This window comes from Topomyia yanbarensis, chromosome 3, assembly GCF_030247195.1.
Source record: "Topomyia yanbarensis strain Yona2022 chromosome 3, ASM3024719v1, whole genome shotgun sequence".
NCBI lineage: Eukaryota > Metazoa > Arthropoda > Insecta > Diptera > Culicidae > Topomyia > Topomyia yanbarensis.
The window spans coordinates 243,836,018-243,850,456 of NC_080672.1; the positions used below are offsets into that span (position 1 = coordinate 243,836,018).

Here is a 14,439-nt window from a genome sequence, read left to right on the forward strand (position 1 = left end):
ACAGCCGTTAAGCTGTTGAACAATGTCTGCAAACACAGCCCACAGAAAAAGTCAATCCACGGCGACCGCCAATCGGCCACGCCAGTGTGCACAGGCTCTTAGCTGACTGTTAGTTTGGGCTGGTGCAGAATATGAATTAACACAAAACATAAAAAAGGCCCATAAGCCCTCTCGGTCTCCTCGTTGCACCACTATCGAGGCGTAATGCAATAACCATCTTAAAGCAGTTGTCTGCTCAAATATGCTTGAAGATGTTTGCAATACCGTCAAACCCGTCAACCTAGGAGAGGGAATTCATTCCCACAACTGCAGGAGTATATGTAAAGTAATCTAATATAATAGTATGTAATAGGAACAAAATTTAATCATTTACAAATAATAACCCCTCGTTCCAAACAAACCTGTTAAAACAATGTTGAATGTATATCCGCACGAGATCGTCTTTTTATGCTCTCTGCTCAGTATATTAACCCTCCGGCACTCGCGCCGTTGTATTTTGTGCAACATCTTGAGAAACTCTAGCAAAATCTTCTTTCAGCACCTGCGACTGCTCATACGGGTAGCCATTCGCGCGAGTGCCGGAGGATTAATGCAAAAATTAAATAATAATACAAAAATATATCTACATCCAGAGCCGTGCCTCCTCTAGAAGATATAATCTCTTTTAAAAAGTACGTTCTAATGTGTCATTTGATGTTTGGATATAATAAGAAAGAATGTCTTTTAAGCGGAGAAATCTACAGAAAATTTTCAATAGGACGTAAGTAACAATGAGAGATTCTCTTTGAGGTCTTTCTCTTCTGTTCATTACTCAGCCATTTCAACATTTACTACTCTACTCTTTGCATAATATTGTAGTAAAAACCGTCGGCTTTCGATATGTACTGGAAAATTAGTACAAAGTGTTGTAATGACGTCGTAATAAACGAAAGAGAAAGTAAACAAAGAGAGGCTCTCAATGTTACTTACGTCCTATTGAAAATTTTCGCTAGAAATATTGTCAATAAATCGATTATTTACCAATATATAAATGGTGACAGGTCATCTTGAAAATATTGATCACGTAGAAATCAAATGGGATTGACGTATTGATACTGTTCTGACGATATTTTTATTGACAATATTACCATCTCGTATAGTTCATTCTAGAGACAAGTACCCTATTTTTTGGTTTTCTACTTGAAAGCGTCAAAACCACTGCTAAGAACAACCCCGATGTACATCAATCGAGAAGCCCATAAAAAGCACCACCGGACACCAACACATTCAGAACGCAATTTACAGAAGAATGAGAAAGCTAGTTATATCAAAGATAAACTCAAGATAGAGTGGTCGGATGATTCCCATGTACCATCAAAATGCGACCCCTCGATGAATTTGGTTCACCGTCAGTGTGACAGCTCAATAATAAATTGAAGCGAAGCTTTGCGAAATAGAACCAACGTCGATATTTGCGTCGTATCTATGACAATGCGTTATTTCCAAAATAACAAGCAAGCTTTCGTTTGGAAAATAAACAAACTTTGAGGTTTTTAACGTTCGGTAATTAATTGATGTGACTAATGCCGATTTCGTTTTTAGATTAGTGTCACTCTAGGTTAAAGTGACCAGGCGTCCCGGATTAAGCGGAACAGTCCCGGATTAGGCGGAACAGTCCCGGATTTAAGGATGCCTCATGGTAAAATGGACCGGAAAGTTTACCAAAATTCTGCTTTTTACACCAAAATACCCATTCATATTGTTATGCGTTATTTCGAAAATAACAAGCAAGCTTTCGTCTGGAAAATAAACAAACTTTGGGGTTTTTAAAGTTCGGTAATTAATTGATGTGACTAATGCCGATTTCGATTGTACTAGTTTGGTTGAATATTTGAGAAGCATACATTTTAAGGGTTTTCTTGAGGCCTTTAGAAGTCAGTATGACTATAAGGGGCCGTACACAAATGACGTAGCTTTTTTCTGGCGATTTTCGACCCCTCCCTCCCCCCTCGTAGCATTTGGTCACAAAATTCTAACCTCCCCCTTGTAAATGGCGTAGCATATCTCTAACCCCCCCCCCCCCCCCACGCAACGCGACCGGGAGATGAAAAAATTTCATATGTTTTTCAATTCTTTTAAATATATGTCCTTACAAAATGTTTGACGACTTTTATCGACATTTTCATTATAACAGCAAATTGCCTACAAAAGAAGCCCATTTCATGACAAATATAGTGTGGATAGTTTTGTTTAGAATTTTACATGTCATAAAGCACGAAGAAAAGTTCACAATCCTGCAGCTGCCAACGATTTTAGGAAGCATAAGCTCAACTAAATTACTAAATTTTCTTTGATTGAATCCGAAAGAAAATTCAATTCAGCTATTAAAATAAGTCTACTAGTTAGCAATATTAGCTAACTAATGTGGAAATTTAAATCCGCATGAAAAATTTATCATTTTCTTTGCGAGCCTGCCATTCCGCGAACAGTAAAATTTACAAAATGAAAAAACCGCGTGAAAATCAACTTAGGAATGGAGGAACATTAAATTTTTTCTCTAATTAATGGGTTTTGATGCCCGCCAAAAAATTAAAACTTAATGCTACGTCGCACAACTTCTGACCCTACCCTCCCCCTCGTCACACTTCATCACAAATTTGGTGTACCCCCCCTACCCCCTAAAATGCTACGTCATTTATGCATGACCCCTTATTAGGATTGAATCGGGTAATTCTATCATTTATACTTATTAGAGACTATGAAGCATGTGTGTCCAAACTATTTCTAAGGACACACGTGAAACGGCGATAGCAAAACTTATTGTTGATATTGAGACAGGACATTTTTCAAAGCATACATATAAACACACATACTGAACAAAGTGATATGGGGCCGTACACAAATGACGTAGCTTTTTTCTGGCGATTTTCGACCCCTCCCTCCCCCCTCGTAGCATTTGGTCACAAAATTCTAACCTCCCCCTTGTAAATGACGTAGCATATCTCTAACCCCCCCCCCCCCACGCAACGCGACCGGGAGATGAAAAAATTTCATATGTTTTTCAATTCTTTTAAATATATGTCCTTACAAAATGTTTGACGACTTTTATCGACATTTTCATTATAACAGCAAATTGCCTACAAAAGAAGCCCATTTCATGACAAATATAGTGTGGATAGTTTTGTTTAGAATTTTACATGTCATAAAGCACGAAGAAAAGTTCACAATCCTGCAGCTGCCAACGATTTTAGGAAGCATAAGCTCAACTAAATTACTAAATTTTCTTTGATTGAATCCGAAAGAAAATTCAATTCAGCTATTAAAATAAGTCTACTAGTTAGCAATATTAGCTAACTAATGTGGAAATTTAAATCCGCATGAAAAATTTATCATTTTCTTTGCGAGCCTGCCATTCCGCGAACAGTAAAATTTACAAAATGAAAAAACCGCGTGAAAATCAACTTAGGAATGGAGGAACATTAAATTTTTTCTCTAATTAATGGGTTTTGATGCCCGCCAAAAAATTAAAACTTAATGCTACGTCGCACAACTTCTGACCCTACCCTCCCCCTCGTCACACTTCATCACAAATTTGGTGTACCCCCCCTACCCCCTAAAATGCTACGTCATTTATGCATGACCCCTAATAATAATTTTACACGCCAATATAGACAACGTGTTTCTTTTATAAAAAAAATTGTTTACTACATTGATTTGCTTCGTAACCATAGCATTTTTTCGACGCATTCTGAATAATATCGACGCCTATTAACGAGGGGGCAGCAAAAGCATACTATTATTCAGTTCTCCGGTTCACGGTTACTGTACCATCATTTGCTAATGGTTGGTATAGGACCTAGTAATCTTGAGTTTATCTTTGGTTATATACTGGTAAATAATGTTTTATATAATAATAAATTCCAATTGGAAACTTCTCACCGAGTCCGAAACGATGGTATCACGCCGTAGCAAGGAAGATTTATCCACCACTGCTATGGTATTACATACCAATACCAATATCGTGATAGTTCACGTTCAATGCCAGGGGAGACACTTCACAAAACACATCCAACACAAATGCGGCGCTACGCCATCCGGATCACACAACAAAAACAACTGCTACCGGCTTGGAACATACTTAATATTGATTTCGCAATATTCTGGTTAATCATGTCATTCTTGCGACCAATAAGTTGATCATTACCAAATACCGAAAGAGCCCATTGCACGTCTTTTACATACTTTTTTTCATAAAACTATAGACAAATAAAACTCTCGTGAGATACCAAGCTCACCAACACACGGACAGGAACTGGTTTTGTAGTGTTCGTACACAATAACTCAACCTCTCGATTACCTTTGAATGTTCCTTTTACTCAACTTTTACGCTTGAGATGGATGTCTGTTCTCTGTGCCAAAATTTATGTTGTTTCTCAGTTTTGCACGACTCAAGAGAATCTTTTCCTTGATCCCACTGCTCTGTCATCGATGTTACGTGGTATTCGTTAAGGAACATTGCTTGTTTGGGGTCCATTCATAAACAATGTCTCGCAGACAAAAGTCTAAAATTGTTGTTGGTTTTATTAACAGTTATGTGTCCAACAAAAAAACACCTTTAACAGGCCAACGAGGGTACCCGGGTACCCACAAATTGAAATGCTCATAACTATGGCTTCCTTTAACCGATTTGGACACTTTTAGATGTTTTGGATTCAGAAACTCGCCCACTTTTTGATTCTGTGCAATAGAACCGGAATAATGGATCTGGTTTTTGATAATACGGATTTTCCGGAGTAATGTTCCAGTACTAGGATATGATTTGTAAAACTCTTCAAATTGTCTCGGAAACTCTTCAAATTGTCTCGGAAGTCTGTTTTTTATTGTTACGGAACCCTATGGCAATTTGAAAAATGGAATTGGAATGGAATGGCCACTCACGGCCCCACGGGAACCTGCTCCGGAATGTCCGTTCCGGGGTAAAATCACCAAAAGGTTCCAAAACCACGAGATACAGTCTACTGATGCAATTCCAAGAATTTTGATACCCATATTGCTAGTATTCCATTGAAGTTCGCAAATAGTACCCCTGCACTGGAACCTGCTTCCGGAAACCCGGATTCCCGGGAACCGAATGAAGTAACTCGATTCATTTTTACCAAGTCCAAAAGTGGATGAGTTCCTGAATCCAAAACAGCCAAAAGTATCGAAATCGGTTGGATATTACCTTAGTTATGGGAATTTTAGTTTTGTGGGTACCCGGGTACCCACGTCGGCCTGTTACGTAGTAAAAAAATTCAGGAGCCCCTCCTCACTCCCACCCTTACTATATCAACAATATTATTAACCCAAAAGCTTGACTTAGTGAAGTTCTAAGATGTCACAAAGTTTCAATTTCCAGCTATGAATAAAACATAGGAATTTAATAAATTGAAACTTAAAAAGGTACCCGGGTACCGCGTCGGACACACAACGGTTAACCCCGCTCCACTAGTAAGTCTCAATTTTTTAGCTTTTTCTCTCGTTAACTCATGGCTTTTCCCCAACTGTTAATACTCAACATCATTTATTAACGGCCCTTGGTAATATCTTTAGAGCAGACAATCCAATGAAAAATAGGATTGACACGATTTTTGTGCGTTTTTAGCACCTTTTGTCACATCTTTATCTTTGTTATACATACTAATAGCGGTAAGCTTGAATCTAGTTGGTACCGCCACACGGTACTATCTTTGATTTTAGGCCTGAGTTTAGTCCGACCTAAGACGTTAGTACCTGTCATTGCAGAAATGGCTGCATCCTGAAGCCAAATGAAAACAGTGTAAAAGGCCGCCATGTTCCTCTTGCATACATCTCAATAAGTTGAATCAACTTTTCGAACTTTATGTGCAATATTATGGCCCATGTTGCACACAAACCATATGAGGGCAAGTAAGCAAGTTTTATCCCGTACGAAAAACAGGTGTAATTGAATTTTAAATGCATTTTTTTTAAATATTCTTTATCATCCTATATCCAGAAGGTGCTACACGCTCATTTCAAAACGCCACATCGAAGAGTTATATTGCAGGTTAGCAGAAGTCGAATCATATTCAAAGAAACTGTCGAACGAGATTTTATAATTGGATTCAGAGATGAAAATTGTTTTCGTTCGTTAGTTTACCTATGGCTATCAAAATGATTGCAGTTTAATTTGCTCACAATTTTTTAGTTATTTTTACATGAGGAAAAGAATATATAATCACAATTTGTTCCCTTTTCTAGTTGTATCTTCTCACAAAGAACACCATAAGCAAGGGGAAGTTTATTTATATTTTTACTGCTTTTGAAAGAGCTCAAAACTAAGATTGAATAAAAAATTGTAAATGAAGCCATACCATATAGCCTAAGTAACACTTTTAAATATGACGGCAAACAAACTGTTACAAATATTCTCATTTTGATCGTTATTTAAATGTTATCGGAGCTTGCTTGTATTGTTTCGTAATTTATAATTTTCTAGCATATCTTGAACGATTTGCATTTCCGCTGTAGTACAAATTTTCGTTTAATTCTTTATGATAGAACAGATATGCACAGGGTATGAAAGAGCTGTGAAAGCTGAGACTAGACAGATGACTTGGCAAAATGACGCAAAAAGTTGAATACGGAAAAATCGCTTAAATCGTGTCGGAACTTAAGGGGGGTTGTGTAAGGTATTATCGGCAAAAAATTGGATACTTTAATTTTTTTTTTCGATGCAAAGATTCTTTGTCTTTTCAGTCAGGCACCACATCGAAATCTTGTTTTGCGGTATACACTAGGGCATTGCAAAAAAAAATTTTTTTTGAATTCTCAAAGGCCCCCCCTCTCATATTGTGACAAATGTCAAAGTAAGCTCAGATGCCAAATTTCACATCATTTGGACAATTTTAGACCCCCGCCCACTTCGCTTGAAATTTTTTGAAATCGGTACTATGGGAAAATATGGAGGAAAAATACATTAAATGCTATAACTTTTGAAGTAGCAATCAGAAAATTACAATTTATACCTCTTTTAAAAAGAAATAATCTAAGTATTTGAATGAAGATATATTTGTTTCTTGAAAAATACGGGAAAGTGGGGTACTGGGTCATTTTGGCCCCAAAATCCCCCATTTTTAATGATTTTTTTGCTCCGTGAGAAAAACAATCACATTTTGTAGTTTTTCTAATGTAAAAAAATATCAGAAATCGAACGGAACCCTTTTGACCTTAGTCCAAATACGAGAAGTTGGGGTTAAATGGCCTTTTGACATTCATATTAAACTTCATCATTTTCTCGTGAATATATCTCTATTATTCTTCACTCAATTTTCATAAACTATACCTTGTTGAACGTGGAAAATCCTTAGGATTATAACAAAAATAAATTCGTTACCGGTAAAATTCAGGAACATCAAATTATCTGACATACAGTGTCGATTTCACATTTTTATCATAAAATCGCACATATTAACTCCGTTTAACAACAAAATTCTTGTTTAATTTACTACTTTTAGTGTAAAATATGCTTAGGGATCACATGAGAAAAGTTTCATTCCTGGAAAAATAGGGGAGGTTGAGGTATTAGGACAAAAAATGAAAAAAATGAGATTTGTAGAGTAAATATCAAAAAGATTGATGTTTCTGAATTTTACCTTTAACGTTTTTATTTTTATTTTATTCCTCAGAATTTTACACGTTCAATAAGTTACATTTTATGAAAATTGATTGAAGAATAATAGAGATATATGCATGAGAAAATGATAAAATTTAATATGACTGACAAAAAGCCCTATAACCCCAACTTCTCGTATTCGAACTAAGGTAAAAAGGGTTCCGTTCGATTTCTGATTTTTTTTATATTAGAAAAACTACAAAATATGTATGATTTGCATCACGGAGCAGAAAAATCATAAAAAATAGGGGATTTTGGGGCCAAAATGACCCAGTACCCCACTTTCCCGTATTTTTCAAGAAACGAATATATCTTCATTCAAATACTTAGATTATTTCCTTTCAAAAGAGGTATAAATTGTAATTTTCTGATTGCTGCTTCAAAAGTTATAGCATTTAATGTATTTTTCCTCCATATTTTCCCATAGTACCAATTTCAAAAAATTTCAAGCGAAGTGGGCGGGGGTCTAAAATTGTCCAAATGATGTGAAATTTGGCATCTGAGCTTACTTTGACATTTGTCACAATATGAGAATTCAAAAAAAAAGTTTTTTTTGCAATGCCCTAGTATACACCATAACTCAAAATCTACTGGGCAAACGTTGAGACATTTACACAGTTGTTTTTCACAGTATTTCACAAGTAATTAAGGGAGCTTTTATTTTTTGGTCGATTTTCGATTTTTTCGTAGTACCAAAGTCCGATTATTGCTAAAACAACGATTAACATGTTATTGTAAAATAATAATATTTAGCAGTTTGCAAAAAGCTCTTGTAGTTGCCTGGGCAATGATGTGAAGAAGAAGAATTGTGCAAAATTCAGAACGATTGGTCCAAGAAATTTTGTCTGCATCCAGTATCAGGTTCAATTTGTAAATTTATAATTGTCAATTCATTATGATGGCAGACTATAAGAAGTAACTAATTATAATTTGTACTAATTAAAATTACTGGATGATTGGATAATCGTGCTGATAATTTGAATTACTTCATTTTCAGCAAAGTAGGTATGCCAAATTCTATATGCATGGTTAGTAGACTAGTTGGGTAGGATGGTATAATAAGCCCCACCTGGCTTTCAGATTTCCATTCCATGGACGACATAATTACCTGAAGCAAATAAATATTTTTATGGCATTAGCTTCCAATCTTTTTCGATAAGCATTTGATTTAATTTGGAACAGTCAGATTTGGCTGAACTGACAAACTACTAAGTGTAATGTTAGAGAAGCTCTTCAAGCCCTTGGGGTGGCTAGCGCCTAACAATACAACTCTATAACGTTCTCGATAGTATGCACCATTATTAGCAAAATAACGTTTTAGTCAATTATGGATCTTAAATAATAAATTGTTTAAGCGGTTACTCCACTGTAGAATTATAAAACAATCGATTTTTTATTTATTAGTCTAAAATGTGCTTTAGGATGTAAAAAATGATATTCCAAAACATGGAGAACGAAAATAATTCAAAAATATAATTTTCAATTTTGCCGCAACGCTTCTGATGTATAACCCATGTGTACCTACTGCAAACTTTAACCGCGTTTTTCTCGAAACCACTGGCCGGAAATGTAGCTCGAGCAAATGAGTTTTGGTCGCTTTGAAATTTTCACAGTACATTCAAAATTGATTTTTCTAGTCACGTACGCAGGATTAAATTTTTTATTGCTTACCTTTTTATTGATTAACGATTTTGTGTAGATTTTTATGACACTCTCTAAGTTTTTTCACTCAAAACTGCGCCATTTCGCTTAAAATCAAAATATCGAAAAAATCCTATGTACATCGCTATTGACATAAGGAATCAGAAAAACTTTAGTTTTGGCGTTGGGTCAAAAATCACGGGAGATAGATTTCCGACCATGGACCCCTTCCAAAAAACGCGCATGAGGTGAAAATGCTGCAGAGCCGCCATCTTGTGATGAAATTGCTCGAAAAAATTATTTTATTTGATACAATACTTATGTTATAAATCCCATTCAACAAGATGTCGATTCAACATTTTATTGAGCAATAAAAAAAAACCTCGAAATAATCAGACTATTAAATGGCATAAACAGTGAATTTTAAATTAACTTTATTGTACAGTTTTTTAACATAGCCGTGTATTGCTGATCAGAACGCAGCAATGCAAATGGCAGCATCATGTTACCGGAAGAAGACAAAAATATGCAAAAAATTGTCATGCTTCTCTTGCATACATTTCGTTATTTTCAATCCTCTCTTCGGCTTTCTTCTGGATAAATATGGCTCTCTTTGCTCGCAATAAAGATGGCAAAAAATAAGCCAGTTTATCAGGTAGGAAAGACAGGCACTGTCGAACTACACTAATAAAATAAAATTCCAATAAATGAGTAGAAAACTACGCATTTTCAATAAAAGTGGAATAACCCATTAAGTGGTTAAAGAGTTCGTATCCATAAATGAATACAGCTCTTGTACGTCAACCTGGGTATGTTTTACCCTTTATTTTTTGCAGAATTGTTACAACAAAATGCGTGAAAAATATCCATTCATGAAAATCGCGCCAGAATGAAAAATACTGTCAATAGAATTATTTCTGAATTAAAAAAAAACATAAAATAACATTCATTTCACATTATTCTCCTTAACTACTTAACAAAATAAAACCGCCAACTTGGATATATTTTAATGGCTCGATCTTTTGGCTGCTCTAAAAATGCCAAACGCATATTTGCAACATCCTCAGTAGTTTAAACAGCCGTTTTTTTATGAGCATTGCCGAAATGTTTCGTTTCCGCCACGTACTCAGATGTAGGCCGGTAATTTGCAGCTTCCTCTACGAACCTTAGTTTGCAGGTTAACTCGCTTAAAATAATTATTAATGACTTTTCATTCATTTTTAAGATCAGTATATCCATTGACATTATCTCATCGAGTAGTTGTGAAATGAATAAAAAGCACCAATTGTTATAAGGAATAAAGTACCCATTTTTGACAGCTCATAAAATGGGTAAAGTTTTTTTTACCGTATTTATCTACCCGCATTTTTTTTATTTCCTCGTTCTTTCTTTCTCTCTACACGCTTGATTCCAATTGCACATCAAAGGGTTACAGTAGAGCACGTTTGGATAAATTGAGATCTATTCAATCAATTCAGATCAAAGTTGTTTTTGTGAATTAGAAACAGAACTACAATAAGAATTGTTTTAATTCTTTTCTTTTTGCTTATCGCTAAGAGAATAAGCGGGACCATTTAATTCGTTAATATAAATCGAAAACATATTTTCACGAATGATTGCCCATATATCTATTGTATCACACATCAAAGAAAGTAAATAACGGAAGAAAATTATTGTTTTTAGGGGATAGATCCAAACAAATGACAATTGGATATAGATCGTAAAATGCAATATTTTATGAATTTACTTACACTGGTCGTTAGCAAATTGAATCAGAGTGTTAACAGCTTAGAAATTAACTCCTCAAATACCCTAAGCTAAGAGTAAATATTTGATTTTAAATATGTGCAATGTTCCCATAAGAATAAAATCACATAAAACTTCTGAATACAAAATGTTTTGAAATTTATTGTGAAAACAACGGTGATCAATATATTTATTTCGATTTTTGGTATAAATCGTTCCAATCTGCATTGATGCATTATAGAAATATATCTATATTCTGCCTGCCACAGTGTAAAAAAAATTAAATATAACGCTCGTGAATATAAATGATCATTCTGTCAAAGTTTAATTTTCTGTTTGATCTTTGTATACTTTTTATTTAAACCTCGCTGAAAAACGTGTATAATTTTAATTCGCAGCCCTACATTGATAATTGATCTTTATTCCAAACTTGTGAAAATTCACTTGAAACGAAAATAAATGTTCTCCCCCACGTCGATAGGTATCACGTTCAATTGGAATGACACTCACAGTTCATTTTAAATTCAAATTGAAATATTTTAACCAATTTTTTAATCGATTTAAGTATGAAATCTCGACAAACGTATAATTCCGGCTTAAAAGCCAACTGTCAAAATTCTCTTTGAAAGGGAATTCCGGACAAACCGTTACTCGCCAATCACAGATGTTGGCAGTAAACAAAAGAGAAAAAAATTCTCTTCCATTAACTGCTATGAACTGTGTTTATCCAGCGACGGTTTGTTCGGAATTTCCTTTCAAAGAGAATTTTGACAGTTGGGTTTTAACCAGTAATCATATTTTTGTCGAGAAATAACTATCATGGCACCAATTACAACTGATGGTTCAGCCACCTTTAATTCGACGAGCGCCTATTCAAACTGAATAAAAACATGCATACGTATATCAATTTATTTTCTTTTGCATATTATGTCACTACAAAGTACTGCACATCATCGGCCAACTTTCAACTATCCAACACGTTAAAGTTCTATGTTCAGGAACATATCGGCAACAAGCTGACAAAATTGTTCTCAAATCCTATGGAACGAGATATTTGATGGAGAAAAGCTATTTTACTGCAAGAAAATATCGGAATGAATTTACTCATTTTCTTTAACTTGAATTTGTTGTTTTTTAACATTGACGTGTAACGCAGATCAGAACGCAGCCATATAAATGACAGCATCGTTTGATTAAAGCTTACCAAATATTTTAGGCCGGTTTAAAAACAGTTAGTACGGCTTTGTGCTTACGGCTATAAGAATACCAAATCATGTGATGTGATGGCCGGAAGATTAGAGAAGCAATCCCCCCACCCCTTCCCCTCACCAAATATTTTTAAACCTTAAACCTAAATAACAATAAAATGTATAGGGTTGGCCAATACGTGTAAATACTAAACGTAAGTAAAATGAAGTAATTGATGAAGTTACATATAGGTATTTTGTGTCTAATCAACAGGTAAAATTGAACGGGCTCAATAAATAAATTGAATTATTGTTTGGCTTTGAGTTTGTTCCCCTTCCTCATAGAATAAAAATAGACATATCACCCAATTGGTTATTAATAGGTTCGTTCCAGTACACGCTTCTTGCACCAAGTTGCTCCAGAACAAACGGAGCTAGCTCCTTTTGGCTAGCGGAAGAAAAAAGAATAGAATACAGAAACGATTTTCTTCCTGTTTGCTCGGGTGCAGGTGCTTACAGTTTCTCTTGGTACTGGAAGAACCTATTTATTTTCATCGTATCGAAACTTACCTTTTGGAAGATCATGCTCGGCATCGATTGGACGCATTAAGTGAACCGAACTAGATTGAAAATTAACATTGAGTTTGTACGAACCATTGTTTGATGAATTATCATCTGACCACAGAAATTTATAAACAACTTGCTCGTCAAATTCCGCGAACGCATTAACTTCGTCGCTTTCAGAATCCGTGTAGTTGAACTGCGTATAATTTACTGAAAGGGCTATTAGAAATCCTGCTTCAGCCATTGCGTTTAAAATGGCAATAGCTTGTCTGTCATTAGACGATTTTTGAGTGCTAATCAAGAACGCTATCAAGTCTATTCCGCGATTTTGAGATGGCAATACCTTGATCATTTCTTCGTACAATGCCCTCAAAGAATTTGATTGTTGTAGTATGGTTTTCCTATCAGCACTGGACATGGATGAAGTTTGTGTGCAAACAAAACGTTCTTCTTGATATCCAACTGAAACTTTCCGCCGTTGTACGTTGAATGACGTCGAATCACCATCATTTTGAGGTGTTACAGAACCAGTTGATAATTTATTTGATAGATCATCTTGCAATGCTTTGAGATCGGACTTCAAATCAGCGGCAATGTTTGATGATTTAAGATATGTCAGAACCACTTTCGAGCAGTATGTACACACTTTTAAGTCGCCTAAAAAGATTTAGGTAAATTATCGTAATTAAACAAAGAAACTAAAATTTACCAGTGCAGTTGATAATTTTCCCAGGCACAACTTGATTGCAACATTTAGTGCAGAATATCTGTCCACACAATCGACAATGATGTTTTCTACAGAAAAAAGAAAATTTTGCAGAGCATTCGTAACATTCGATTGAAGTTGAATCAGGCATCCAAAGTTTTTGTAGCTCAGTATGTTTGTAATTTTGGTAGATCTGAAAAGATACACAGTAAGATATATGCATGAAAGAAAATATTCTACTTACAGTTTGCCGCTGAGATACAAGGTTACTCAAACGTTTCAGAACGTTTATTGAAGTACGTCTATGAGCTATATTGATATCTAATTGCGATTCCGAGGTTTGTGATAAACTTGCAAAGGCGTTTTTCAAGCTATTGGCAGGAGTCTGACCGTCTCTTTCCTGGTCGTTTTCGTTTTCCACTGTAGAATCATTTGTTATATTTTGTGCTTCATTTTTCGACTGGCTTCCACTTGAACCACTATTATATATACCAGTCGTTAGCCTATTCACTAATTTATTGAATATAGTTGACGGTTCCTCTTCAAAATCTCGCGCGAATTCCGTTAAACTTGTAGGCGTATGAAGATTCTTGTTCATCTTCATTGACCCGAAAAAACTATTTAATAGTTTTAACTAAAAACGCTGATTGAGGGCTTTTGACAGGTCTCGTGCTCGATTGGAATGACACTTAGGGACTATTGGCGATTTGCGGCAAAACCAAAATTAGTCATGCGACACCTATGATTCAGCTCATGAACTGGCAAAGTGATACAATTTGCTTTTTTTCACCCGTAAGTGAGTCGTAGCTTACAACAAAATCTTCATTATCTTCTCGGAAAAAGCTAACCACTGCCAAAATATGAATGAAACGAGTAAGAAATTTAGTTTTATTTGCAATTATTCTGAAAGTACAGCCATTTGCAATTATTAGACTCATACA

General features: G+C 35.3%; 1 protein-coding gene across 2 annotated transcripts in view; it reads right to left on the reverse strand.

The window, feature by feature from the left end:
- LOC131692063 (putative 1-phosphatidylinositol 3-phosphate 5-kinase) overlaps positions 1–14,183 on the reverse strand; it is a 237,624-nt gene extending 223,441 nt beyond the window's left edge. Inside the window, exons 1-3 of one of the 2 annotated variants that reach the window (XR_009305905.1) lie at positions 13,743–14,183; positions 13,502–13,691; positions 12,799–13,449 (exon numbers count right to left, since the gene is read on the reverse strand). Coding sequence is in view for 1 of the 2 variants with exons in the window: in XM_058978913.1 (XP_058834896.1) it covers positions 12,799–13,449; positions 13,502–13,691; positions 13,743–14,102 (1,201 nt within the window). In the remaining variant the exon portion in view is untranslated. The remainder of the gene's footprint in view (positions 1–12,798; positions 13,450–13,501; positions 13,692–13,742) is intronic. The other variant, XM_058978913.1, reaches the window with a different exon arrangement.
- Positions 14,184–14,439: the final 256 nt, after the last annotated feature.